Genomic DNA, 27,881 nt, shown 5'->3' with positions numbered 1-27,881 from the left:
AGCAAAAACGGAAACCAAAGTCGACACTCAGGGGGAAAAAGCGTTTCCGCTGTATGCGACATGTGTCGTGTCGAGTCAGGTCGCGGAATGCTGAACTGGGTTGCCAAAGTTGAACATTCTTTTTGGGCTTTTCGCATTCCATGCCACGACGTCAATCGAGCTGTCGCTTTCTGATATCTGCAGCCCGCAACAAAAGGAGTTTGTGGTCATGGTTGAGATGGGTCCAGTGAGATCGATCTCTGTGCCCCGTTCTCCATCATCTGAGATGGCCCCGTCCCGTTGTGAAAATGATGCGAAAGCTGCCCATTGGACGGCGGGCGCGGGTAGAGATGGGGCGTGAGGCTCTTCTGGCTCTTCTTTGGGGCATCCAAAAGAAACGTCCATGCCGCGACTACTGTTGATTGAACTGACGACTGTAGACATGTTTCAGACATTCTTTTCCGTGGTGGTGCCTGTGCATTTCCATTCATCCTTCTCAACCTCGGTGCTGATGCCACGAAAACTAGCCGGCATTTGACAGGCGGGCGCCATAATAGACGGTCGGTCGGACATAGGCGACTGTTGCTGACAGCGAAGCGGTGACTCGGCCAAAGTCCGATTTAACTGTAGGGAAATGTGTGTTTTGGGGCCGTTTCGCTTGACTCGTGGATCCTGCACAACATCCCAACATCCGTCATGAGGTAACAGTAGCCTTGTATTCCTCGCACACAGTATGTCTGGAGAAGCGGCAAAAAGAGGTACGTAGCCATTTGCCGACGGCAATTGCTCGTCCTCTGAACCGGTGAAGGATTCATACTGTGATACTGTATTTCGTAGAACGGGTGATTGTACGCGATATTGATCCTGAGCTTTCCGTATCGTTATGCCAAGAAAGACATGGAACCGTAGTGTATACCTTGGCTCCTGGCCATGAGCGCGCCAAGGGGGATGGACAGCAGACCTTGATATCGTGTCTTCTGATCATCAAGAGCTTTCCCAGCGGCCGTTCTAATCTTTCACTATCGCACGCTACCACCCCCTTCTCCCTGGGACAGGACCGGAAAACCCAGGACAAGTAGCGTGGTAGCAAGGTTTGCCCAGCCTCCTTAGTTCAAAGCCCTCGAACCACTGGGTTTCTGGACGTTCTATAGAATTTCTGGACTCGGGTGTTCAGCTCGACGAACGAGGGATTGCCTTGTTTCCAAGGTGATTGCCACTGCTGGTGCTGGGCCATCGTGTAATTCCAAGGCTGGATGGCATGATGGCTCGAAACAGTAGTTTTGGACGATAGGTGACGGTAAACTTGCGAAGCCCGAGTAATAGATGGCCATACCAAGCTGATTCATGCTTGTAGCGATCAGTAAGTGCACAAAACGGACGGAGTGGCAGGGACTGTTGACAATATTTGACAGCTGATCAGCTCACCATGGTTGATCTTGCACAGTACGAATACAGAGTGTGATTGTGACGCTTCGGCCCCTGGTGTCCGAACATTGCCCTCAACAGAACATGCCACTGGATTTTGACATACGTCATACTGTCGAAGTGAAGGAAGCGTAATCACTTGGAGGGTGCGGCGGTTACGCCTGCTGTGAACTGCCGTAGCGAATCACCCTGAGCAGTGTACGCTTTATTCTAGTCCATCAGAAGCCATCGCCCATCTATTCTTTGACGGCGCCAGACGATTCGTGTTCGTAGCAGCGTGACCCTGCATGCTCCTGGAGGCCAGGAGCTTCGTTGATAACGCTTGGCGTGGAGGTTCATGGTGATTTGGTCGGTAATCGGCCCCGAAGACTCTGCTTTCCGCTACTTGTATATTGTCGTGATGTATCCGTACTTGTGCAACCGGCGTGATGCCGGCCGCATTGGACTGTCAAGATTGAGTCGACCCATGGGCCATATGTCGAGTAGGTAGGCCGCTCGGAGCTCGTCCGCACTCCGGCCACCGGACGTATATCCAAACCACCCTACGGAGTATGGGTTTCTTATTTCTCTCACGTGCAGGCTGCTGCTGCACAGTCGGGATGTCAGAACGAGCCGACCATCGCCTGTATATCCGTACGTCTAGGAAGATGAGATCAAGGTTGACTTGTGCGCGGTTTTAATGTACCGCGTATGCAGCCACATCCCTGGCGGGTGTTTTTGTTCTGCAGCAGACAGACAGCAGGTCCCGCCAAGAAGAGTTCCCGAATGAGAAGAGAGGTATGAATGTCGCCCAGTATCCCACGCCCAGCGAGCGTCTGCATGGTTGGTGCATCCACAGAGCAGGGGCAGATCCTCGTAAGATGCAGCTGGCGGATACCTCGGATCTCGAGGCGGCGAGCAACGCAGTGGGCAGCAAGGTGCCCTACCCTGCCCTGCCCTTTTCAGGTACCCATACATTGAGCGTGCCGTGGCCGGACTGCAGAGTAACGATACCACGTCGATTCGCGTGCGGCGGTCGTGACGCTTGCAGGGTTGGCAATCGTCTCATCAATTTTGGGCGAACATGGTTAGAGACGTTTACCTTGCCCAATTGGAGGGACACCCATGGCTATGAACCGTTGGAAGCGGCGGGTTTTCCGTGTGTACTGTACAGAGTAATACAGAGTGGCATGGTTTGTAATCTGTATGGTAGGTTGGTCAAGCGTCAATGTCGGTGATGAGAGCCCGTGTGGGTGTCGTCGAAATTAATTCTGATCTTTGTGTGTGGCCACTTGGGCGGTGCGACATGGATGGTCCAGGCTGTCAGCGATGTGAAAGAGCGACGAAGCTCGCGCTGATGCTAGGATTAACAGGGGTTGACGTAACGATGAGTGCTTTCCCGGCGTCTTTTGGGTGTAGGAGAGGCCGCCAGAAGACGAATTGGAGCGATTCAACCGCGTGTATCGTGTGTCGTGGGTGTGTCAAGTGCATTGTAACAAGAAAACAGACGGGCGGCATCCAGGAAGGCCGAGATACGGAGTGCCAGCAGGGCCCCGAGAGGATGACACTGTTTCGAGTAGCTGTGCGTTGGCTGTGATGGTGGTGAGAGAACGTCACGATATAGTATGATATGTTGAAGTGCAATTGGCAGCATTGAGACAAGAATAAGGGTTCATCACATCTGCTGGCGCGTGCTGGCCTGCAGGTGGAATCCAATCTGGAATCCACCCACGCACGTACGGTATCCTCATCCTGAAGAAACGGGAGTTGGGAAGGGAGGGGGGTCTTTTTGGGGTCGACGCCGTGACGGGAAGGGACGAGGAGGGGTCAAGATGGCGGGCGGCTGCTCCTTCTGGCGGATACTTCACATTTGTGTGTTTCTTGGGCTTGGGGAAGGAACCTCCGAACCCGTACTTGCCTCACTCCCGCTGATGGGAATCAAGAGGAGTATGGCCATGAGGTGGGAGACTAGGACCACATTCGCGGGAGTGCATGCTGCAGTCTGCACAGGGCATGTCTGTTTTTAGGGGAGAAGCCACTGGACGACACCGCCAACAACGTGCCAGCGTGGGAACCACAGCGGCACGGCGGTAGTGCCAGACGGGATAGTTCGGGGTGTGTGGGCCTACGAAGTAAGGTAAGGTATGCGATGGTGGACGCTGTTCACTGCTAGGCCCTGGGGGAGGGGGGAGGTAGATGGAGCTCTACGCGGCGGGAATTGTGGTAAGGTCACCTTCACTGCCTGGCTAGGGCAAATGTTCTACACAGAGTGACAGAGTACCAACTTGAGACGTACTCTTCCTGAACCCGGGGGCTGGGAAGGGTGGTGGGTGCTTTCTTGCTGGTTCGGGGCAAAGGCGCACGAGGAACGACAACCAGGACGGGGACCAAAGGAAGTGGGAAAAAAAGGGGGGTCGTGGAAGTATTGGAAGAATTCGAAGAAGGGAAACAAAACCGGGACAAGACTCGAGCAACTTCATCTCCCTAGTCGACAAGGAAGGAACCACAAATGCTCGGCAGGCACAGATAGCATCGAGTACGAAGTACGGACGACGAGTACGAAACTACGAAGAATATCCGTACTGTGCCTTCCCTCCCCCAATCACCTCAGGCTCTTACGATACAATACAATACAATGCGACACGACACAGTGGTGCAGGTGCAGTGAACCAGCGTGCCAGTCCTTTTGCTCGAATGCGGTTTCATTTTCAGGAAGGTGTGCGGATGCGGAGTTCTCTCCGCCCATGCCCACGGCAAACTGGCAATGAAAAAGACATGGCAAGCGCCAGGGCAGGGCATCTCAAGCAAGGAAGGCGGACAGGCAGACGCTACCACCTTGGCTTAGCACGGCATGGTTGGCATGGCATGATAACGCCGCAGGAGAACTGTCTTGAAGAGACGTATGGAACTCTGTACACAACCACCAAGGTACCAGCCTGTCTGCTGCCACCTTTGCTTCCCTGAAATCGTGCACAAGATTGTCATCTGGATGGTAATGATGAGAAAGTTTAAATGCCCCGTCCTAGGTTTTGCGACTTTCTTGAGGAGCTGTGAAGGCTGAGGTCATAAGATACCATCCAGGGGAGGGTTTCCCTGGAGAATTGGAACAGCGTTTAAAAATGAACCTAACGCAAGGCATGTAGCATTGCTCGGGGAATTAGACTGATATTGCGGTAAAAGCAGACGGTGAGACAAGTGACTTGACACCAACTAGACCATTCGATCATTACTCGCTACTCAATCACGATGTACATACGGTGAGGCGAGGTAAATAGATTAGAGCAGAGCGCACAGAAAAAAAAAAAAGAGGTACAACCGACCGTTTAGAGTCGAGTTGAAAATGGCAGCGTCGAGCATAATAATATAGCAGTGCATAGCCCAGCCGATCTAATGCAGACCTTGACAATGCTATGCCTGTTTCTCTCTCCCGTCAATTTCTACTTCTCTCTGCCGGTCTTCTCTCATTGCGAAGCGCCAAACTAATACCGCACCCAGGCTTACCTCCTGCGTAGGTACCTGCTCATTCCGGACCTGGACAGCGCAAATACGGTCGTTTGACGAGGCACCTTATCCCAGCTGCGAGACCGCGTGCACCTCAGGTCGAAAGGGAAAAGGGTGTTAAAAAAGAAAGGGTTCACGTCACCGCCCTGTTGGCAGACCACGGTAACGTTAGGCGTGAACCCTGTACAAATACTGACAGGTTCCCTCGGGCAGGTATCTTGTTCCGTACCGCCTTCCTCAGGCGAACAGACATGAATGGATTACTAGGTGCAGCTAGTTCGATTTTTGACACTCGCCTGCACAATGGACGTCGACCGAACCAAGCACCCAAGTTCGCATTACCTCACCTTTTTCTCCCATTCCCTCCCGTGTGTCTGTTTCCCAGCACACACCACCGTCTCTTGAATCGCGTACCTCGTCCTCAGGTATTCCTCAAGGGCCTCGTCTCTGCTTCTACTGCGTACCCAAGGTACCCGTACGCAGTAGATCTGACCATACAGTGCTCGCCCTGTGTACAACAACCGTCTCCGACGCAGGCATTGGCAGGCGCTTCCTCGAAATTTTCTCAATTGCCCTTGGAAATCAGGAAGGAACATGGGTGCTTGTACCTTCCTGGCTTGCTGCGCAGCAGACTGTCGCGCGGTCTCTCCCCGTCTCTCTTCTTCTTTTGCGCGGTCCTGGGCTGTCTGCGTAATTTATTCTTGCTTCTGCGTGTAGGTGTGCATGGGAAAATTTCCTTCTCTTTCGGAATTTCCTACCTTTGCCTTCCACATCCCGCTTCTCTGCCCATTGGGCCCTGCCTCTTCTTCGTCTTCGTCATCAATCTGCCGCTGACCTGTTCTTTGACTGCACGGCTGACTCTGACTCGACCAAAATTCCATCACTGAGAATCAGTCCTCGAAACGGGACACACAAGCAACAATCCGGCAAATCCTCTGATATTTATTACCTCAGCCCCAAAGTGGATTGAGTGCAAAAAAGGAAAGAAGCAAAACGGGTCACCCTCCCACGTCCACCTCCCACACCTTCCCAGTCACCCACCACACTGATTTTCACTCTCTTGCATCCGCCATCCACACACACACACACACCCCCCAAAAATTTTTGTACTGTCCAGCCGTCCGCACCTCACTCAGATGCTTTGATCTTGGACCGCGGTGACCTCCAACTTTCTTGTTCTGCTTTGGCCAAGTCTTTCTCGAGAAATTCTCTGCTACCCAAGCACTCGAGGCTACTTGTCATCTCTTACCTAGGTACTAGACAACTTGAGCAGAAACATCAAGTACTTGCCATTCCCAGACACCTGCAGCAATACCGTACTGTATCGGAGTATCCTACCCTTCGTGCCTTCCTTGCACAAAAAGGAAGAAGAATCCACCGGTACACACCGTCCCACCCTGGTCTCCTTCCTGCCCACCTTTCCCTTCCTACCGATCCATTATCCGTCAACCAGGATTCCGACCAACGGCCAACCTCCCACACTTTCTCCGAAAAAGGCCCTCCATAGAGACCAAGCCGGATCCACTCCTCCCAGAAGGGGCGACGTCCAAATCCACTTCTTCCCTTTTTTCCCCCCTCCACCTCTTTGGAAGGAGTGACCATTGCTCAACGGTTCCTGCCTCGCACACCCTCGGCACCCACCCCAGCAAGACCACTTTTTCCTTCCCACGTACAGATACCCCCTCCCCTTCAACACCCCCCTTTCGGCGGCGCCAGGTACCTGACAGCTTTTTTTTTTCTTGCCGAACAGCAACGCGAGAAAAAAATAAAAAGGATCGGGGCCCATCTGCTCCACTCCCGACCCTCCCCAAAACCACCTCCAAACGGGATCAACTGGAGCCTCATCCCACCACAGAAAGTCCACCTTACAAACAACACCTCTCTGCGCGTGTTGTCTTCTTTGGGTTCGCGACTTCCTTCATTCGTCTGGCGGAAAGCTTATCCTGAAGAACTTCTCGACTGTGCATCACTACACTCGAGTTTACTTCTTTTCACCCTGCAGCATCATCTTCAACCGGGTCGGCGACTTGACTGTCCTTGTCCCACAAAACTTTTTACACGAGACCCTCGACGAGTCCCGTACGTACAGACGTGAGAACGCGTCTTGATCTCGCAACAAGCAAGCTGCTCTGTGCGCCTTTGTTTCGACAAAAGGCCAACAGACCTGCCGCGGATAGCATGGACGCTTCCCAGTACCCTACCAATGGTATAAACACGACGTCGGCCTCCTACCCGTCGCCCCCCGCCATCACGCCTCATCAACTTCAGCACACCAACTCCCCGCTGCCTCACCAGACTCTGCCGCCTTTGCAGCCGCAGACCTCCGCCGCCATGAACCAAATGTACGGCAGCAACCCTCACACTCCTCGCACTCCTGCGACTCCCAACACTCCGGGCTCCCAGAACAACATGCCGCCGTACCAGCCTCAACAGCAGCAGCAGCAGCAACAGCAGCCCCGCGGTCCTTACCAGCAGATGGGCCAGTATCCTCCCCCGCCCCAGGCCTACGGCACTCAGTCCATGCTGCCCCAGACCACGATGGCTTCTTCTCACCCGCAGCCCATCGCGCCTGCTCCCGCGTCTGGACGCGTCCCTCCCATCCTGCGTCCCATGCCCGCCGGTGGTGTCATGCCCCAGCCCGGTATGAACTCTCCCTACGGCCCTGGCGGTGTCATGCCCGGTGGCATGGGTGACGCCGATCAGCCTACACATGTCGTCGGCTCTCAGGGTCGCCGTGGCATTCTCCCCAGCGCTCCTGGCCGCCCTGCCGCCACTCCCGCTGGCGCTGGCAACACCAAGAGCACCGTCATTCCGGTCAAGGATGCCGATGGCAAGTTCCCTTGCCCTCACTGCACCAAGACCTACTTGCACGCGAAGCACTTGAAGCGCCATCTCCTGCGCCGTAAGTCATAACCCACTAACCCACGCAACTTATCCCCCTAGCTGACACGGATGATTCATAGACACGGGCGACCGCCCCTACATGTGTGTGCTGTGTCGCGATACTTTCTCGCGAAGTGACATTCTCAAGCGTCACTTCCAGAAGTGCTCCATTCGCCGAGGTAACCCGACTGGTGCTAGTCACTTGTCTCACCCTCAGGCTCATGTCAAGAAGAACGCTGCGCAGCAGCAGAAGGCAGCTCTTGGTCAGGATGGCGGTCTGAACCACCTCAATGGTCTGGGTAACATGCCTGCGGATGGCATGGTTCAGCCTTTTGGTATGATGCCTGTGTCGGACGGGATGAACAACCTGGCAAACGACCAGAATCAGTTGTCGCGCGCCAGCAGCCTGACTAGGCTTGATAATGGCAGTAACCAAGACAGACGGGATTTGACAGGTTCTGTCATGGATGCTTCTGGCCGAGGTGGCAACTTCGAGCAGGCATACAACGGCAATGTCCCTAGCTCCATGACGCCCAATATGAATCAACAGATGCAAAACTACAATATGCCCCCGGGTCAAAATGGAATGTCCATGTATGGCGGGTCGAACTCGAACCAACAATCGGGCCTTGATTGGTCTCAAATGTTCCAGGCTGGTGCGCAACAAACCTACGCAAATCATACTCAATTCCCCCCTAATCTTGGACAGACGCAGATCGCAACCAAACCAGAGCCTAATACCGGCGTCGAAAGTACAGAAGGTCCGCCTGACCACCCAAACCACCCCGATTCTCTATTTTTCTCGACTTGGGACGTGCCGCCATCGATCCAAGATCCCTTTACCCATCTCTCCAACCAGATCCTCAACTTCTTTTACCCTCCAGGTTCCCCGATTACCGACGAAAGCGCCGGCTTCAACCTATACTTCTCCGCCGAAAACATACGCGATTTCTTGGAAAAGTACACTCATTTCCATGTCCATTTCCCCATTCTCCATACACCCACGTTCCGTATCATGGAAGCCTATACAGGCTTGTTGGCTGGCATGTGCTGCATGGGCGCTTGCTACTCTGACCGTCTTTCCCCAGATCACTTGCGCGACATGATGAATTTCCTCAGGTCCGCACTGGTTCGCGACGTGCCGTTCTTGGCCAACTCGGTGGGCCAACAGCAGAATGGTAACGCTGACGCTGGTGCCTCAAGTAACGGTCACCGGGACCTTGAGCAACTCCAGGCTGTGATGCTGCTCCAAATTCTGCTGATCTGGAATAGTACGCCACAGCATCGTGAGAGCGCTCGTGAGATTTTCCCAGCCATGGCGGAGCAGACTCGTCGTCTTCGTCTCTTGGAGGTCTCCACCAGCATGCCCCTCTTCAGTCCGCTGCACCAGAGCAACTTTACCCCTCAGAACTACGACGTCTCCACATTCGATTGGGGTGTGTGGGTTGAACAGGAAAAGCGGATACGCCTGATGCACATCATCTTCCTCTGCAACTCCGCCATGGAACTTTATTTCAACGCCCAGTCTCAACTCGACAGCTTCGAGATGCACATCCCGCTGCCATCTGATGATGCAGCGTGGGACGCACGGACGAAGAAGGATTGCGAAGATGCTCTGGGCTTACACGGAGACGAGTTGGCACAGCAAAAGAACCCCAACGGCACACGGCGCAGCAAGCAACCGGAAATGGACTATGCTCTCCAAGCTTTGCTTCACGGATCCTACCAGATTCAGCCAGGCAGGACGAATCTGTACGGAAAATTCATCATGATACACGCCATTCTGTCCTTGATCCGACGAGCTCAACTGGACGGTAGTGCCGTTATGAAGGGTTACGCGACTCCACCAATGAGCGATTGGATGGTGAATGGTGGATCAGACAATGGCATCACCAGCGGCAGAGCAACACCTGTTGACCCAGCTTTGCAGGGCATTCCGGTACAGGTGCACGATTCATTCCGCGTGGCTCTGCAAAAGTTCAAGACCAACTGGGATACCGACATGGTGAACCAATTCCCTCCTGGGTCGGCGAGGAACGTCCGTAGGTATGGTTTCTCTAGGGACGGCATCCATTTCTACTGGCTTGCAAAGTACCTATTGAAGCATACTCGGACATCAGAGCTGCAAATGGAATCGGATGCGCGTTTCATGCAGGTGATGCAACTGCTGAAGTCGGTGAAGGCGTGGGTAATGTCGGACGGGGCGTCTAGGGGTGAGGATATGGGATCGGTTGGAGAGATCGACAAGGATTTTGGAGTGTCAAATCTGACACTCGACATGGCACGACTTTTCAAACCTCTTCCGGCGGTGGTGGAGGATCCAGGCATACCTTCTGTGCAAACGAACATCGGCACAACGGGCGGCGGCATGCTTTGACTTTACAAAAAAAAAACCTGCATTTGGTTGGCGTTTTTTTTATTACTCATTTTCATCTTTTCTGTTTTGTTTCCTCACGGATCCGTTCTCATCAACTCATATGCTTTGTTGCGGAAAAGCATCTCGATTCCCTCTTGCATCAAAGCCGGATTGATTGACGGTGGTTACTTCTGATATGCATCTTGTGGCGGGTGGTTTCATGCGATAGACGGGGAGGTGGAGTTGGCACTGCATTAGACTGCGATCAGATAGAACTTGGGAGGCTCTCGGGTGGCACCAGCGGTGGCCCGACGAGGTTGTCACGATTATTCATGGCTTTTCGCTCATAATGACTTGTTTCGGCGGTTTGCGTGGCTAGGCTGGTCTGGTCTAATGTTAGATGCCTCAAAATGGGTGGTACTCGTGCTTTTTTTCTTTTTCTGTTTTATCGCGACAACGAAGAAAAACAACCGAGATGCAGAGGCACCACTGCCAGCACAGTTTTTTCCATTGTTCTTTTGAACTAGTAGCATGAACTTAGACATTAGAAACTGCAGAAATCGACTCGACTGTACAAACTTAAACACCTTGTCCGTTACTTTACATCCAGTGAACCTGTTTGCAACCACGTCGATAATGGTCGCACGATGCTCATCATCAGCTCTACAAACATCCGTCTGTGGTCCTCGATGCCAAAAACTAATCGGGCTGTCCTCCTCCGCCGGGAACGATGCCTGCTCACTCAGGACCTGTCGACGACGGTGACCTTGGGCACGTACTTGTCGACGACGGCCTTTTCCTCGGGCGTCGGCTGGTACTTCTCCTCGGCCCGGTCGGAGTAGTAGAGACCTGCGCCGCCCCAGGCTAGGACCGCGACGCCGAAGCCCAGGCGGGTCTTTGGGGTGAGGTTCTTGTATGCCCTGTTGGGGGATGGGGGCTGTAAGTATTATGTTTGTTTGGTTCCTTGGCGTCATAGGGATGGGGATGGGAAGGGAAATGGGGGGGGGGGGGGGGGGGGTCAGGTTTCTGAGTTTGGGGGCCGTTGGGCAGGAACGGGAAGAGAGGGGACAGAGGGGGAGGTGATGGGGCAGGGTGTGGTTAAGCTTACTTGAACATCTGGTCTATGGCGAGGCCGGGGAGGGGTGTTGTGAGATGGAGAGAGAGAGAAGAGAGGTGGTGGTTTTGAGAGAATGCGGGCTGTTGGCGTGTGTAGTTTAAGGGGGTGTCCTGATAGAGAGGTGTGATGCTTCCAACCCAGTCTTTGAAAAGAATTATCCAAAGATGGACTAAGGGAAGCTTGATGCGAATTGAGACAAGACGAGCGAGATCTATCCAGTTCGAGTCAAGGGCTGGACGTTGGACGCGGCGGTAGCGATGGATAGCAGTTTTTTTTGCGTGGATGAGTTGACGGGACGGGATTTCTGATGTTGGAAAAGCTTGATTGTCATTGGCTGATGAAACTTTGGGCGATGGAAATAGTGGGGACATACGGCACGTCAAGCCTCTGTCCACGATCCTGAACCTTCAGAGCTCGCGTGTAAAGCCGTCTTCTAGACTTTTAAGTTCCTTTCTACATTGCGTTCCCCTTTCGAATTTAACGTATTGGTTTCGGCGTGATGGTATCACAAGGCTTCCGTCCTGGAGTGCGGATGACGTCCGCCGGAGGCCCGGTCTTGAGACGGGCGAGTGATCTCAGCGTGCAAGCGTGCGTCACTTGTTCGAAGTACAGGTAAATATTTCACCCCAGAGCTCTTAGAAACATGATTTGTTCTTTGAATTCGAGGAAGGCGTATATGAAAGTCACGAGAGGAAAGCCTTGTGCAAAGGTAAGTAAGCGCAGTAAGTTAGTGGCCGCGGAGATGGACATAAAGCGCTCAAGGGGTGTGGGAACATTTTGTTCGAAGCATCCAATTACTACCTTGCGCAATTTACTCTCTGGGGATTCTGTTAATGGCGTCGTTTGCGGTTCAAAAAATAAGGAAGATTGGGTATTTCAGACCTTTGCGTCGATGGCAAGAATGCGAACAGAATCCCGTCTCGAGGGCTTCAGCTATACATACTATCGAGATTGAGAACATGAGGACGATTGCTGAGATATATGACTATCTGCAACTATATATGGGAGCTGGTTGTGGTTGTCGGTGGTGAGGTGAGTGGGAGCACAACACCATGGCCACAGGGAGAGCCTCCAGACGGCAAGTGTGCGCGCTCCCTACCCTCTGGGTAATGGACAAGCTGCAGCGCAATTTCTTGAAGATTTGGGGGACGAGATGTCCAGTTTCTTCTCTCTGCACCTCCATATATATCAAACACGTTCATGTATCTGCTTATGTGGGAAATTAATGTTCCAGCTGTGAGCCTAACCGTCGTGAGGTAGCAATAAAACATGTAAGTCAGAGGCATCCGAATGACCAGAGAGGGCAACAAAGAGTTCACCACCGGTATGGCTACATATCTTGGCGGTTATTATGATGCTCATTCTGGGATCGGATGCGAACTCGATCTCGTAGCCAGTCGAAAGTAGGCTGGGGGAGGGGGGTAATTGTTTGTCGACTTTTGGCCATTCCATTACCTAGCCAGTTTATTCAAAAAGTTAAAAAGATCAAAAGCTCAGGTGCCCAGTCCGTGAATCGAACTGGGCACCCTACGAATTCCTCCATCTGAGAAGACTTCGTAGGATTTCATCACCAAGTTCTGTACTAACGGACCAGGGCGTTATACCGCTCGACCATGAGGATCGATTGGGCTTGGTCGACGAATGAGGCCCTGGGACTGAATATGAGGGTACTGGGGTGTGGTGGATGTTGCGTATTCGTCTGCATATTCCTGTTTTATTTTGACACAAGGACGGGCCCCCTATGGCCATCGGGGCGAGGATGATTCACTAACCGACCTAGGAAGGCGCCTGCTATTGTTGGTGACAGGAATGGGTTTGGCGGGGCCTATATGTGCTTTTGTCAGTCTGATATTCATCCTATTCCTTCTGAGTAGAACATAAAGAATATTGAGTATCGACTGGCGCTCTGGGACGTAAATGTCAACTTGTAACAAGATGTAGTCACTGACTCTAACGGCCTTGATCATCGATTAAGAGAGATTTCGACGGGAGGAACTTCTGGGGGAAGTCTGATGAGCAACCGGTGAGTTTCTAAGTCGCAAATTGATTATGTTACGCTCCTAAAAGCCTTGGAGGAATTTGATGCCCGCTGATCGCCCATCGCCGACCTCCTGGTTTCGCCACGTGAGCTATCTGCTCATTTACTCTCTACACTTGGTTCTGGGACTCTGCAATTATTTCTGACACTGAATAAGTGTTTCGCCTTTGCGTTTGTACATTCCTCGATAAGTCCCTCGTAGCAATCCAGGGGTAGGTGGTTGCTGGGGTTGAGATCAACATGGAGGAAGAACACTCAGGTAGGTAGAAGGAAAACGCTGGTCTCTGTTACCTATCTCCTCGTTACAAATTAGGAGTCCTTCAGAATCTGTAACCGGCGAAAGAGAGAGGAGTAAGGATGCAAAGGCTTTGGGTGAAGTTTGGGTTCAGCGAGATCGTGGGATGTTAAGGAGAGGAAGTTGTCAATTAAGCCACACCCGAGCTGATCAAGCCACAAGTCTGTGAGGACGCTTGACAGCCGCACAGACCCACACGGTAGCTCGTTCACCCGCAGCCGCAACAATCCAGCGTGTGATTGGCTAGAGGCTTTGCCAAATTTCTAAACTGGCGAAATAGTACGAGCTCTAGGAAAGGGATTCGTGATCCTTACCAGCACCCACGTTGAAACCAATTGCCAGAGATGGCGAACCCCAATGCGATGCGGCCATCGATAGGTCGCGTATTGCGCCTCCAGGAGACTCGGCAATGGCTGCCCACGACGCCGACGACGGCCGCACAACCCCGAACCGCAGCGGCATGCTTCTCGACTTCGGCTGCGCACTCGGTGCGCAAGACTCGCGACAACAACCGCCTGCGAGGTGTCAGTACCATGAAGAGATCTGGTCCTCGTGAGCCGCTGTCCGTATCATGGGAGACGGTACCCAAGCCGACGAGCCACAAGCGTGAGGTTCTCACGGACCCGAACCACGGGCTCTGGGACTTTTTCTACGGCAAGAACAAGCTCTTGAACACGCCCAAAGAGGACCAGTCTCACGGCCGTGCTTGGACGGTGGATGAGCTGAGAAAGAAGAACTGGGAAGACCTCCACTCGCTGTGGTATGTCTGTCTGAAGGAGAGGAACCGCATTGCGACGACGAGCCTCGAACGTGAGAGACGCAAAGTCGGGTTCGGAGGATTCGAGGCCAACAACAGGGACGAGACGGTTCGTATTTTGCCTCTCACATGACTTCTAGAAGATGGCTGCTGACTGGCACTTGTTTTAGGTTGTCACGACGATGAAGGCGATCAAGCACGTCTTGACCGAACGCTTTTACCTCTGGGAGGATGCGCGCAGGTTGGCAGAGAACGACCCCGAGATCAATCTCTCTGGCGAAGGTGAGGCATACACGCCGTTGGCAGGATACGAGAACACGGAAGAGTCCAACAAGTACCTCCCCCAGGAGGTCGAGGCCGCGGCTGTCGAGTCACCAGTTATCGAGGCACAAGTTGTCGAGACGCCTGCTGAGCCTGAGGCAGAGAAGAAGGAAGCTGCGCCTGTCACGCCAGAGGCTGAGGCTGAGGTTGAGGTGAAGGTCAAGCCACCGCACCCAGCGAAGAAGGTCAACCCCAGCAAGCCCGTTGAAAGCAAGCCCGCGCCGGCGATGCCCAAGCCGAAGATTTGAGAAGCTCATGTAGCTGTTTATTGTCTCCCCGTTCAGCGCGAGGGTCGTAGACGGGAGAGTCATGTACCATTGTATCCAGACATGTATAGAATCTTGTACGATACGAATATTTTGTGCCAAGCGTATTAAGGAAGCCGTTCCAAAGATATCATTCTCACTCTTGACACCTCTGGTAACCTGCAACTGTCGAATGGGACGCAGAGCTTGATTTGACGGCAACGTTTGCCGTGGTCAATTTGAATAAGGATTGAATAAGATCTACAGAAAGTCTTGCATAAGAGAGAAACTGAATAAGAGATGAGACTTGTATTCGCATAATGTTACAGAACTGGGACGGGGAAGGGCGGGAGCTGGGTCCTTGTAGCAGGGACAAGCCCACTCACACCGCCGAGTGCGCCAAGTACACGCAGAGCAGCGCAAGGTCGAAGTACCATTTGAGCTAAGGTACTTGCAACTTTGCGGCCTCGGTCGGTCCATGTCCAAGTCTGCTAGCGGTGAGCAAGTGGCCAGCATAGTTTGCAGTAAGAATGAGCGGGCGGAGAGCGGACCTTGCATGGGCCATTTGGAGGTACACTGGAGCCAGGACGGGCCCCCGGCGAGTATACTGCGTAGGCACTGGCCACTGGCCACTGGCCCCCAGTGACACGCTTGATGTGCTGAACCCCTCCATGTCCCTCCAAAACCCAACTGTTTCTAGGTGGCTCTTGCCCCCCCACTTGATCCTCCTTTGCTGCATGTTGCTCCCCATGTCTCCCCTACACATCACCGCAACTACTTCTCCAGACATCCAACACCTCATACTTTTCTCTCCCCTTCTCCCTCTGCTGCGAAACCACCGACTGACTCTAATTTAACAACAACCGTCACGCACGCATACACCCCTCAGCCGCAACCATGGATGAGATTGCAAAGGAATACGATGTCATCGTGCTGGGCACTGGTAAGTGACGTTACGCCATCCTCCTTTATTTGCCCCGCATCGTCGCTCGTCGGCCTGTGGGGTTCCCGACTGCTCGAAAGAGCTTCCTGGCTGACTGGTCGACTCTCCGTCTTCTCTTTCCAGGCCTGACTGAGTGTGTTCTCTCTGGGTAAGCAAGCTCTCGTCGCCATCGCCCGCCCGTGTGTGCTCTGCTAATCATTGTCTCTCCGCGCAGTGTTCTCAGTGTGAAGGGCAAGAAGGTCCTCCACATTGACCGCAACGACCACTATGGCGGGTAAGTCTCGCTCCTTGAGGCCACGATCTGGCCTTTCGCCTAGAAAGAACCCAGCTAAACTTCACCAGTGAGGCAGCTTCAGTTAACCTCGAGACGGTATGACATCCACGACTCTCCCCCACCCTCCCGTCGACATGGGTTCTAACCCGATCTGCTCGCAGCTCTACAAGAAGTATGGCAACTACGCAAAGGGCGAGGAGCCCTGGACGAAGTATGGCCGTCTGAATGACTGGAACATCGATCTTGTGCCCAAGTTCCTCATGTCCGCGGGCGAGTTGACAAACATTCTCGTCTCGACCGACGTGACACGATACCTCGAGTTCAAGCAGGTCGCGGGCAGCTACGTTCAGCAGGGCCAGAGCTCCAAGGCTACTGTTGCCAAGGTTCCCTCCGATGCCGGCGAGGCTCTGCGTTCGCCCTTGATGGGCATCTTCGAGAAGCGCCGCATGAAGAGCTTCATCGAGTGGATCGGCACCTTTGACCGCAAGGACCCCGGCACACACAAGGGTGAGTTTCGGCGTTACGAGGCATCGAAGGATCGTGGGACTAGACTGACAACTATGCGCCAGGCCTCGACATCAACAAGGTCACCATGAAGGAGGTTTACGACAAGTTTGGCCTCGAGACCGGTACCCGTGACTTCATCGGCCACGCCATGGCTCTCTTCACCACCGACGAGTACCTCACCAAGCCCGGTGGCGCCCCGGAGGCCATTGAGCGCATCCGCCTGTATGGAACCTCTGTGTCCCGCTACGGCAAGTCTCCTTACATCTACCCTCTCTACGGTCTCGGCGAGCTTCCCCAGGGCTTCGCCCGCCTGTCGGCCATCTACGGCGGTACCTACATGCTCAACACGAACGTCGACGAGGTGCAGTACGAGGGCGGCAAGGCTGTCGGTATCAAGGCCACTATGACTGGCGTTGAGGAGATGAAGTTCGAGACCAAGGCCAAGATGATCCTTGGTGACCCCAGCTACTTCCCCGGAAAGGTCAAGGTTGTCGGACAGGTTCTGCGCGCCATCTGCATCCTGAAGCACCCCCTGGCCGGCACCAACGACGCCGACTCTTCCCAGCTCATCATTCCCCAATCCCAGATTGGCCGCAAGAACGGTAGGTTCAGGTACTTGGAATAGTGAGCTCTGAATGTGTAACTGACTTGAGCTAGATATCTACATCGCTTGCGTCTCATCGGCACACAACGTTTGCCCCAAGGGCTACTGGATTGCCATCGTCTCAACCATTGCCGAGTCGAACGCTAACCATCACGTCGAGCTTCAGCCCGGTCTGGAGCGCCTCGGCAAGATTGAGGAGCAGTTCATGGTAAGAGAGAAGCCCGAGCCCGCGCCGTGTAAAGAGCAGGATACTAATAATTCTTTTCAGGGCGCCCCGATCCCCATCTACGAGCCCACGGACGACGGTACCGGCGACAACGTCTTCGTCTCCAAGAGCTACGACGCCAGCAGTCACTTCGAGAGCACGACCGACGACGTCAAGGATATCTACCGCCGCGCCACTGGCGAGGAGCTCAAGGTTGAGGGTCTGAGAGAGGGCCTGCAAGTTGCGGATGAGCAGTAAGCGTAAGGGGATGCCTTAATGGAACTTTTGCTTTAAAGCGGGTGAGGGGAGTAGGGGGCAAGTCTGAGAGGCATTAAGTCCTCGCACATTATAACAGACGACAATCCGGGGTAGATATATATTATCTTGGACGTAAACATCTGAGGGTGGTGCTCTTCAAAGTTATTCAAGCCATTTTACTGCATTTCTTGTGGTTCTGTCTGACTACAAAATTGGTGCAATGTTTTATGATACTTGCAGTACAATGCTCACAAACGGAATCACTTCAAGTCTTCTAGTGGTTTATTTTAGGTTTCTCATTCAGGATATTCAATGGTCCTTGATTTGTAGCTTTGGAAAAGCCAACAAACATCTAGACACACGTAAAGCTGGTAATGCTACGACGCTTTTTTTGATATACGTTTCTCAAAAAAAGACATCACAGAAATTTCCCCGTCTCCTTTTCTCCCATCTCCTTCGTAGCTTCCCAACACATAGGAGCCTCATACCGACGACCTCTTCGGATGTGATGTGATGTGATTTTGTGTCCGCAAGAGAATTGAAGGAATGAAGAAAACAAAAACAAGGCAGTAGCAGCAGCAAACGAAACAAAAAAGACCGCAAAACGCCCTCCATGCCCCCTTTTCGAAAAATAATGAAGCATATTTACTTTTATTCTCTTTCCGTAAACATCCATTACCGTCTTTTTCCCCCGCCTTCCCGCTGCTGGCGGTGGCAGTGGTGGTGGGTTTCTCAACGTCTTTGGTTCTTGCCGAGGCCACGCTTGCCGGCAACCTGTAGTAGAGAAGAAATTTGGTTAGCGTTTTGCTTTTCAACTTTGGATATAGTATTCCAGTTTGTGCGTGAGTAAGACTTACCAAATGCCTTTGCAGCGATACGGTGGTGTGACGATCACCCTCACCCTGTCTCGCCATGCGGTTGCGCTTCTTCTGGGAGAGCTTGGCGAGGCGGTCGGCCTTGTCGCGGGCCTCGTCGTCCTGGACACCGTCCTCGCGCCTGTTGACGATGGGGGCGCGGCTCTGGCTGCGGGCGCGGCTGTGGGAGCGCAGGCGCTCGCGCGGGGTGGCGTCCGTGTCCATCATGTCGACGTCCTCGGTGCCGGCGCGGGAGAGGCCGGAGGAGCGGCCGCGGGGGCGGGACTGGGCGCGGGCGCGGTTGACAATGTCGGTGGTGTCGACGCCGAGCTGGTCGAGGGCGTCGTCCATCTGGGACAGGGGCACCTTTTGGGACTTGCGGGGGATGATGGCCTGGTTCTTGAGGCGCTTCTTCATCTTGGCCTCGTTGCGGATGAGGGCCTGCTTCTCGCGGATGATCTCGGCCTTGGAGAGGATGTCGGCCTCCTCCTCGTCGTCGAGGTCCTCGTCCGACTCGTAGTAGCCCTCCTTCTCGAGGCGCTCCTCCTCCTCCTCGAGGGCCTGGAGCTTGGCTTCGATGTCCGGGTCGACAAAGTCGTAGACGTTCTTGCCGTCAAAGACCTCGGGGATCTTGTCGTGCTTCCACTCGGGGTTGGCGAGGAGCCAGTCCTGGCGCATGTCGACGCTGTAGACGCCGGCGCCGCCGTTTTCGACCTCGACGTCCTTTGCGAGCCTCCGGCGCTCCGGGTCCTCCTTGTCGTACTTCTTCATGTTCTTGATGCCCTCGGGGATGAAGGTCTGGAGGGGCTGGCTGGTGCCGGGCTGGGCCACGTGGATACGCGCCATGACGTCGGCGAGGCGGCCGCCAATGTTGCCGCTGGCGTTGGTGCCGGCGTTGAGCTTCTGGGAGACGCGCTCGGCAATGAGGCGCTCGCAGACGGTGTTCTTGACGTTCTGGACGCCCTCCTGGGTGTTGCAGGAGAGCAGGAGCATCTCGACCTCGCCCGACTTGAGGAGGCCCTGGAGCTGGGCCTGGGTCGCGGCGTCGAGGTCCTCGGGCTTGACCACGTCGATCTTGTTGACGACGATGAAGACGATCTTGTTCTGGAACAGGGGCTTGATGCTCTGGAAGAGGTTGATCTGGGCCTGGATGGAGTAGCCGCACTGCTCGCTGAGATCCATGAAGTAAAGAATGGCGGATCGCAGATGGGCGATGGCGGTGACGGACTGCATCTCAATGGTGTTCCTGTGAGGACTGTCAGTTTCTGGGGTTCCCTCTCCTGAGTTATGAATGTCGAGATTTTACTTACATCTCCTCGAGAGGGTGGTCGAGAATACCAGGGGTATCGATGCACTGGAAACGAAGGTACTTGTAGTCAAAGTGACCGCAGAAGAGCGACTTCGTTGTGAAGGCATACGGCTGGACATCGACGTCGGCTCTGGAGACGGACTTGAGGAAAGAAGACTTTCCGACGTTGGGGAAACCCGTGATGAGAAGGGTTCTGGTGTTGGGATCGATCGAGGGGAGACGGCCAAGATCTGTTTGTTCTCGCAGTCAGTAAAACCTCTTGTGTGCGCTCCAATGTCGTCGGATTGCCACTTACGCTGTCTAACCTGGTCGAGGTAAACCAGAGGGTCTTTGAGGCGCTTGATAAGCGTCGCCATGCGACCAAGCGCGGCGCGCTTCAGCTGCTTGCACTGGAACAGCGACTGGCCATACTTCAGGAGACGGACGTCTATACAAATTGCACCAGGTTAGCCACTTGCATTTCCCCTCCCAAAATCGAAAATCGCCTTCCCCTCACACGGGTGGAATGCCTTTTGAAAGAGCTGGATCTACGCACAATCTCTGGAGATGGTCTCGATGAGGTGCTTCGCGGTCGAGAGCTGACCGAGGGCGATCTTGAAGTGGTCGGCATCGTAGAGGGTGTTGATCAGGTCCTTGTGGAAGGGGTGGATGTCGTTGAGGCGAGGGAACGACTCGATGATCAGGCCGAGCTTCTCGCTGATGGTCTCCTGGGTGAACTTGACCTTGCGGGTGTAGAAGCCTCTGATTCTAGAAATCTTGAAACCCGAACGGATCTGGGTCGGCAGCCGGCGCTGCGTCCTCGAGAGGACAATGTCGAGGAACTCTTGCGAGTTGGGGACCGGGGGGAGATCCTTCCACCTGCCCGCGCAAAGCAATGGTTAGCAAAAGACTGGTAATGTTTTTTTTTTCTGCAATGTCGCTCCTCTTTGAAAGTGATCGCATGTGGCAAGGTTACAACTCACTGAGTCTTCATTTTGGGCGGCTGGGGGTCTGCGTGGGAAAAAACTTGAAGCAGTCCTCAGATGTTGCGATCGGTCAAGATGCACCGTCGGTGAACTGCGCGAAGGTGTTTGGGACGGGGGGCGGTGTTCTGCACTCGAATTTTTTTCTCTCTCGTTCGCTTATCTTATCGGCACGGATAGGTGGGGCGGGGGACCCCATGCCATTAGTGGCCGCTCAGAGGTTTTGGTCGTGCACTCAAGAATCAACGCTGATGGTCACAACTACCTTACCATAGGTACCTTGCCCACTTGAGTGTGTATCTTGATCGCACTCTTAAAGCTATAATGATTGATTTCCAGAAGTTCGTCAACTTCTTGATATAATTGCGGTCTAAATTGCCCCAGTAGATCAAACCATCAGAGAGTCCGTCTCGGCTGGTTGAAGCCATGCAGGGTCCGGCGGTGCGGATTCCTCCTCTTATCACAACTTTATCGCAATAAATTTTGCTTGGTGGGGCCTCTCCGCGGGGCAGACTTGAATGGAGGGGTATCCGAACCGCGGAGCAAGTTCCCTCCAATTTTGAGATCTTTCATCCTCCAGCCTCCGACAAGCAAAACTCCTGGAAGACCAACATATTCCCCTTGATAAACCCTCCTCCAACCAATTCCCCCCGTAACCAAAATCCCGCCAAGATGTCCTCCCAACTCGCCCCGTACAAGCAGGACTTCCTCAAGGCCGCCATCGCCGGCGGCGTCCTCAAGTTCGGCTCCTTTGAGCTCAAGTCGAAGCGCATCTCCCCCTACTTCTTCAACGCCGGCGACTTTTACCGCGCCGACCTCCTCCGCGCCATCTCCGTCGCCTACGCCCACACCGTCATCGAGGCCCGCAAGTCTTCCGGCCTGACCTTTGACATCGTCTTCGGCCCGGCCTACAAGGGCATCCCGCTCGCGACCTCGACGACGGACAAGCTCGCCGAGCTGGACCCCGAAAACTATGTCACGACGTGCTACTCGTTCGACCGCAAGGAGGCAAAGGACCACGGCGAGGGCGGCAACATTGTCGGCGCGCCGCTCAAGGGCAAGAAGGTGCTCATCGTCGACGACGTCATCACCGCCGGCACCGCCAAGCGTGAGGCGATTGCCAAGATCCGCAAGGAGGGCGGCGAGGTTGTGGGCATCGTCGTCGCGCTCGACCGCATGGAGAAGCTCCCTGCTGCGGACGGCGACGACAGCAAGCCTGGCCCCAGCGCCATGGGCGAGATTAAGAAGGAGTATGGCATTCCCATCTTTGCCATCCTGACGCTCGACGACATTATTGAGGGCGCCAAGAGCTTTGCGTCTGCTGATGATATCAAGCGCACTGAGGAGTACCGTGCCAAGTACAAGGCCACCGACTAAATGTTGAGAGCCGGAAAGAGGCAATGGTAGTCTGCTTTTGGGGCAGGCGTGATATCATGAACATCGTGTTCAACGGCCGGCGCTCGTAGGGATGGAATGAAGGGAACTTTATAGGACCCCTCGGGTCAAGGCGCATAGGATGATAAAAGTGATTTGGGAAGTGACTTTGCAGCACCTGCAAAACCTCACGTATAGAATAAAGGCTGAACAGGGGACACCGTGAAAGATCGTATCTTAATTTTGCCTTGCTCTTTCCCTTCCGGGTGGCAAGGCATTCTATGTCATGTCCTCATCGTAAGGTAGTCTCCGGCCCTGTCGTCTTCATGATGTTACCACCCTTTTTCGAGATTTGAAAATCTCGTGGTAACTCGACAACGTTGACTTGGGTAACAAAAGAAAAAGGAAGAAAAAAGCAAAGCCATCATGCAAATGTGAGGTTGTCCCAGTTGACAACCCACTCAGTATACCACTCCCCATTCCTTCTGATTTGCTCATCTCAAAACAAACAGAGGTTTTTGTCTCGTCTAGAGCTCGGATGGCCGAGACTCATCGGATAAGACTGCGAAAAAGATGAAGAAAAGTCCTAGAATGGCCTCAGCGACGGTGACGGCGACGGCACTACTCGGCGCGCGCCTTGAGGGCATCGGGACCCTTCTTGGGCGGGCCTGAGAGTTCAATGACCTGAAAGGATGTTAGTCAATCCGCCACAAGGAATGACAAACAGCATGGTGATTTACCATGTCGTTCCAGCCGCCGCCAGCGAATGACGCTTTGCTGGGACCGACGCGCTTGAAGCCGAAGCGCTGGTAGTAGCTAACCAACCACTGCCGATTCGTCAGTATTTTGCAAGATCCAAGAGTCAGGGTCACTCGGTGCGCTAGAGGAGCTTACGTCCTTGCAGATCAGCGCAACGCGATCCGCAACACCAGAGTTGTTGATCTGCTGCAGGTACGACTTCATGAGAAGCTTGCCGAGACCCAAGCCCTGGACCTTGGGGTCGATGGCGAAGGAATGCAGACACAGGGTGCGGCCCATGATCTTGTGGCCGACATCCGTGCTCTTGGCGGACTTTTGATCGCGCCAGTTGTCCGGGTAGGCCATGTCGTCGTCGCTGACGACGGGGCCATCCCCAAGGGTCGCGACGGCGTGGCCGAGTAGGACCAGCTTGGCTCCGTTGGCGCGACCTGTCTCGACGGGGCTGGCGACGGTCATGGTCGAGAGGGGGAATGCCTCGGCCTCGGCCGGGACGACGCTGCAGAAGAGACCTGTGGAGATATCTGAGCAGGTCGCGAGGCGGTACATGAACTAAGATGGGGTGTGTAAGCTTCGAGTGAACCTTGATACGTGGTGACCTGCCCGTGAGATGTCACGCGACTTGTCTGCCCGCCAAGGCTTGAAGCTCGCATAACTCTCATACCAGGATGAGTTGAGTCGTCCGTAGTTTCATGCTCAGCGAACCGAGACTCGAGGGCACGAGAGAGGACGGGGCAAAGAGACCAAAGCGAGGAGTGAGAAAGATAGGAAAAATCGGCTCACCTTGACGCGGGTAGCGCGATGACTCGGGTCAGTGAACGCAGCGTCCTCGAGGGCGACGCAAGACTCGAGGTTCGACTCGGTCAGAGGCAACACCAAAGGGCTCCATTTGAAAGGAACGATATGCTGGATCGTCCGACGCTGCGTCTGTTGCTTCTTCTTCAGCTCTGACTGGGACATTTGAGCCTCGATGTACTCGTCGTCGGCCTCATCAGAACTGTCGATGGCGCAGTCGGACGCCTCCTCAGGCTTGGCGACCGGGGGGTCTTTCTCGTCAGGCATGATGACGAAGGATCGGGGGAGACGTGTATGATGCGTAAGGGAGAGAATGCGGTAGTGGAAGAGGGGTATGAGAATGAGGAGGATCAGGACGACGTATGGGATTTTGCAAAGAGCTGGGCAAAGTTGGAGGAGAGGGAAGTTGGAAGTGGGAGGAGTTGTTGGTTACACAGAGAGAAGAAGCGAGGCGATGGAATCAACTAGAGGGCGGCTTGTTGGGTCAAATTACCCCCGTCAGCTGGTAGATAGAGGGACTCAATGTTTCAAACAAGGCAAGAGCACGCTTCAGGGTATCAACCAGAAGAGGCGGGTGCTGTTGGTTCCTTGCAGTGATGGTTCACGGGGCTGGTTAGGCGAGTGCACACGTAGCTCCGGAGGGGCATCGGGATGCTGCCGGCCGTTGGACTCGGCGCTGTCGTTGCAGAGCGGGGCCTGACGGGGCTGTGAGTCAAGTAATGCCCGGCCGGTGTGTGCCGATAAGCAAGGCTGAGTGAGCACCTTAGCTCGGGGCAGTGGGTGTCGGACAACGGAGGAGGGAAGACGTCTCAGAAAGGCTAAGGTCAGATTAGGTGGTCCACAGCGGAGAGGGGACAAAGCGTTGGGACAAGTCAAGTGAACCTGAGCTGTGAAGGCGATAACGGGATTGCAAAAAGAGGAGTAACCTGGCTGCAGACCAAACAGAAAGGTGTGGAGTTGGTAGAAAATGGGATTGGTATTGCAGCAGCCAAAGAGGAAACTGGAGGGAATTGGAGTTCAGTGACTTGCCATGGGCCATGGCAGAGCAACACCCCTCCATCATTGGACACTCTGTGTGAGGTGTGGTTGTGGTTATGAGGTGTTTGTCGCGTGACTGACCTACCCGCAGTGGCACAGTTGTGGCCTGTTCAGCCCATGGGTATTTCCAGGCGACTCTGGAATTGTTGCCCGGCTCCATCTTATTTCCCACTCTTCCCAGAAAACTTCCCCGAGTTGTGGCATCCCAGCTTTTTGAGATGGGATTGCGGAAAAGGTCTTCTTTGCAGGGCATGGCGGGTAACAATGGGTACTGTTGCTTTCTTTCGACCCAGGTCATCGCCCAAGGACAGGGTAAAACCGAAAAAGGTGCTTGAAAAGGCTTGCACATAGGGCAAAGTCGGTTGGGATCAAGGGAAGACCTGAGAGAGAGAAAGTGACCTGACTTGTACTTGTTTCCCCACAGTAAGCCAACTTCAACATCACTCCATGCTCCGATGCTGCCGGTGAGATCAGTCTTACCTACGCCTGTCAGGGTACAAGCACAGAGTTCGTGAGTACATAACCTCAGGGTTGCATCTCGTCTGAAGAGTGAATGATTATGATTTTCCTGGGATTTTAGCGTTGTGATATCTGGTCTTTGGCGGACTGAGCAACGCGCTGTTTGCTTCCAGACCGCTAATTGTTGGTCCGTCCCGTCAGGTTGAGGCTGCTTTTGGCCAATGCAGCCGACAGAAACCGAACAAGATCTAGGCACTGTCAGCGACTGCAACGACAAATTTTGAAAAGAGGAGTGCGGTGCAATGTAGAATCAGACTTTTGGATTCGTGTGGATGGGCGAGCGACTTACCTTAGTTGGGTCTTGGCCGGCATGCTTGTTGCTCCCTTCCCCTGACTGCGGCTGCTGCGGTGTGCTTGACACTTGTACGGCACACCAGCCCGCCGTTGAGTCGTATGGAACCTGTACGTCATCCTAGAAGGCGATGGTATATCTTTGAATACTGGAATATCCGCAGCAACACCATACTGTGTAGGCAAGAAGACCCTGAGCCTGTCGATCTGCATGGACCTTGGCTTTCGTCTGGATCTTGGCTAATAAGACAGCTGCAACCCCGAGGCCGAAGCAAGCAGACGAAAAACTTTTCGCCGTGGCATGTTGACAGCTGCAGGCCTTCACCGAAATGGACATAACTGCAGCATCGACTTCGAGAATCTTTCCGGGTCGGCGATCCAGAGTTGCATTGCCCCGCCGCAATGCAGCATATGCAGCATATGCAGCAGGCTCAATGAGGTCTAGGAAGGGCCCTGAGGCACTTTTGGGGGCTTTCCACCATGTCAGATGGGCGAAGTCCGAAGGCTTTCTGAGTTGTAAGTTATGAGTCAACCCGCCTGGGCTGTGGTCATGGACCTTCCTAATGAATTGGTGTGGGTTGCAGAGGCTGAGAGCGCATACTGCACCAAGTACGAGGACGCGGAGCATTGCAACTAAACAACGTCGAGAACCCGGAATGCGGCCACCACCGGAAGCCGGATCCGACCGACTTCAAGGCCGGCATCCGAGCTGTGCAGTTCCGACCCTCCAGCGAAGCGAGGTTGGCACGCCGATCTCTGCTTGCCTTTGAAAGGTCGCATGCGAGATATCAGCGGGAGCCATGGCAGCTTGGAATCATGATTCCGTGCCGTCAGATCATAAACATTCCGTCCAGGACAAAATCCCCGGTCCTTGCAGTCGCCGTCTAAACAAGCTATGCATTGTCATTGACTCGATCCAGACCTGCGAGACTGCTCTTCGAGTGGAGCGTGAGCAGCGAGATCGTAGGCAGGTCGATGCTGGGACCTCTTCAGCATGGGGTGATGAAGAAGAAGAAACTTGATGCAGTATTTTCGTTTCAGGCCGCATCCATCGTCGAACATTAAGGTAGGACGTGATAGACGTTCTTCGTCATGGCTCCAGGGAAGAAAAAATGGACGAATATTCTAAGCGAGGGAGCAGGTGTTTCTCTGCCTCGAGCAGCGGCAATTTGAAGTGCTCGTAGGCTTGTCATCATCGCACAGAAACCCACGGGCGGAGGTGGCAGGAGATGTCGCTGCTAGACATCGATTGGCGGCACAATCTGAGGATCTGTGACATGTCAGTTCGGCACAAGAAAGGAAAAAGATCCAAGTGCAGAAAAATAGAAATAAAGAGGGGATTCTCGGGGATTCTCACGTCTTCTTGTACCTGGTCCAGAAGGAAGTACACGAGTCGATTGCAAGGGTTGTTGAGGTCGCTTGCTTGGCTCGCGCAGCTGCCGCAGGTATAGGCCAAGTACTTAATTGCGCCATCTCCCACCTGGTTTGCTCTCAGAGATACTTTGGAGACACTTGATGGCTTAGTCAACGATTAGCTCGTGGGGCTGATATGCCGTGGGGGAACCTGCCCGTGCTGCTGTGACCTCAGCAACCTTGGAACTGGGAAGCTCAAGTAATCAATGACCTCCTTGCTGCGGCCAAGTGAGTACATAGATGCCTTGAGAGGCAGAGATTGACGCACAAATATGCCCAGAGTGAAGAAAACAAAACAAAGCATGCGTCTGGCTGACAGGAAACACACAGTCGGGTATCTGTACGGTAAGGTGTAAGCGGAGAAGTTCCCGAAGCCTTCCATGAGCTTCTGTCCGCCATCTCCTTCCGTGGCCAGTGCTTTCCCTCCCGTCTCTTAGGTACCGGTGCGGATAGGTAAGGTATTCCTTGGGAACTCACAGGTTTGCTTCACAGTGTTTGTATTCCAGCCGCCCCATTCTACCTTACCTTAGTACGCAGTAAATGGGACGGATACATTCCCCATCCTGACTCCCCGTCGACTCCATCTTGAGCCACTGCAAACGGGGAAACGTAGCCCAGGAGTCTCGTCACTGCACCCACCTTCCTTACGAAACACTCAGAAAGGTACCTCAAGTAGCCGAGCTCTACCTTGCCTTTACCTTCCCCTACCTCCCCCGGCTCCCTTCCACCTTACCTTGAGATCCGACCTCTGAGACCAAGTGTCTCTCAACACATCAGATACCACCTGTCCAATCGTTCACCACCGCTACAAGGCTGCGCAGTCACCTCGAAACTTTTCGCGGAGCTCTACTTCATCCAATCGTCCATCTAGCAGCTGTTTACT

The 27,881-nt window shown here is 53.9% G+C and overlaps 9 protein-coding genes across 9 annotated transcripts; 5 read left to right on the top strand and 4 right to left on the bottom strand.

The window, feature by feature from the left end:
• The first annotated feature begins 5,013 nt into the window (after positions 1-5,013).
• On the top strand, positions 5,014-5,952 carry BDP81DRAFT_128659 (uncharacterized protein). The gene has a single exon (XM_060581707.1). The coding sequence runs from the start codon at positions 5,136-5,138 to the stop codon at positions 5,769-5,771; it is 636 nt and encodes a 211-aa protein (XP_060449766.1). The 5' UTR covers positions 5,014-5,135; the 3' UTR covers positions 5,772-5,952.
• A 1,110-nt stretch (positions 5,953-7,062) lies between these two features.
• On the top strand, positions 7,063-10,144 carry BDP81DRAFT_310597 (uncharacterized protein; the record flags this gene model as incomplete). Its single annotated transcript, XM_060583653.1, has 2 exons — positions 7,063-7,786; positions 7,848-10,144. The coding sequence occupies 2 exons, from the start codon at positions 7,063-7,065 to the stop codon at positions 10,142-10,144; spliced, it is 3,021 nt and encodes a 1,006-aa protein (XP_060449765.1).
• A 721-nt stretch (positions 10,145-10,865) lies between these two features.
• On the bottom strand, positions 10,866-12,855 carry BDP81DRAFT_390445 (uncharacterized protein; the record flags this gene model as incomplete). The annotated part of the gene is made up of 2 exons (XM_060587403.1): positions 10,866-11,060; positions 12,832-12,855. 2 exons carry the CDS (start codon positions 12,853-12,855, stop codon positions 10,866-10,868), a joined length of 219 nt encoding a protein of 72 aa, XP_060449764.1.
• Positions 12,856-13,917: 1,062 nt separating this feature from the next.
• Positions 13,918-14,899, top strand: BDP81DRAFT_446103 (mitochondrial 39-S ribosomal protein L47 (MRP-L47)-domain-containing protein; the record flags this gene model as incomplete). Its single annotated transcript, XM_060592028.1, has 2 exons — positions 13,918-14,439; positions 14,501-14,899. The coding sequence occupies 2 exons, from the start codon at positions 13,918-13,920 to the stop codon at positions 14,897-14,899; spliced, it is 921 nt and encodes a 306-aa protein (XP_060449763.1).
• An 894-nt stretch (positions 14,900-15,793) lies between these two features.
• On the top strand, positions 15,794-17,687 carry BDP81DRAFT_310133 (GDP dissociation inhibitor; the record flags this gene model as incomplete). The annotated part of the gene is made up of 8 exons (XM_060583612.1): positions 15,794-15,839; positions 15,963-15,987; positions 16,054-16,113; positions 16,182-16,209; positions 16,275-16,620; positions 16,683-17,222; positions 17,278-17,432; positions 17,493-17,687. 8 exons carry the CDS (start codon positions 15,794-15,796, stop codon positions 17,685-17,687), a joined length of 1,395 nt encoding a protein of 464 aa, XP_060449762.1.
• Positions 17,688-17,928: 241 nt separating this feature from the next.
• Positions 17,929-20,896, bottom strand: BDP81DRAFT_504457 (nucleolar GTP-binding protein 1). The gene is made up of 6 exons (XM_060595626.1): positions 20,813-20,896; positions 20,386-20,708; positions 20,146-20,277; positions 19,852-20,080; positions 18,545-19,787; positions 17,929-18,461 (listed from the first exon to the last, which is right to left on the bottom strand). Exons 1-6 carry the CDS (start codon positions 20,821-20,823, stop codon positions 18,420-18,422), a joined length of 1,980 nt encoding a protein of 659 aa, XP_060449761.1. The 5' UTR covers positions 20,824-20,896; the 3' UTR covers positions 17,929-18,419.
• A 588-nt stretch (positions 20,897-21,484) lies between these two features.
• Positions 21,485-22,189, top strand: BDP81DRAFT_310712 (orotate phosphoribosyltransferase; the record flags this gene model as incomplete). The annotated part of the gene is made up of 1 exon (XM_060583664.1): positions 21,485-22,189. The coding sequence occupies one exon, from the start codon at positions 21,485-21,487 to the stop codon at positions 22,187-22,189; it is 705 nt and encodes a 234-aa protein (XP_060449760.1).
• A 309-nt stretch (positions 22,190-22,498) lies between these two features.
• On the bottom strand, positions 22,499-24,145 carry BDP81DRAFT_128565 (acetyltransferase). The gene is made up of 4 exons (XM_060581704.1): positions 23,726-24,145; positions 23,081-23,494; positions 22,927-23,013; positions 22,499-22,870 (listed from the first exon to the last, which is right to left on the bottom strand). The coding sequence occupies exons 1-4, from the start codon at positions 24,002-24,004 to the stop codon at positions 22,808-22,810; spliced, it is 843 nt and encodes a 280-aa protein (XP_060449759.1). The 5' UTR covers positions 24,005-24,145; the 3' UTR covers positions 22,499-22,807.
• Positions 24,146-24,285: 140 nt separating this feature from the next.
• Positions 24,286-26,091, bottom strand: BDP81DRAFT_128594 (uncharacterized protein). The gene is made up of 3 exons (XM_060581705.1): positions 25,584-26,091; positions 25,260-25,482; positions 24,286-25,184 (listed from the first exon to the last, which is right to left on the bottom strand). The coding sequence occupies exons 1-3, from the start codon at positions 25,796-25,798 to the stop codon at positions 24,567-24,569; spliced, it is 1,056 nt and encodes a 351-aa protein (XP_060449758.1). The 5' UTR covers positions 25,799-26,091; the 3' UTR covers positions 24,286-24,566.
• Positions 26,092-27,881: the final 1,790 nt, after the last annotated feature.

Source organism: Colletotrichum phormii (assembly GCF_030913505.1).
Source record: "Colletotrichum phormii strain CBS 102054 chromosome Unknown BDP81scaffold_3, whole genome shotgun sequence".
NCBI classification, from domain to species: Eukaryota; Fungi; Ascomycota; class Sordariomycetes; order Glomerellales; family Glomerellaceae; genus Colletotrichum; species Colletotrichum phormii.
Note: the sequence above shows the minus strand (reverse complement) of the source record. Positions and strands in the feature narration are given on the sequence as shown.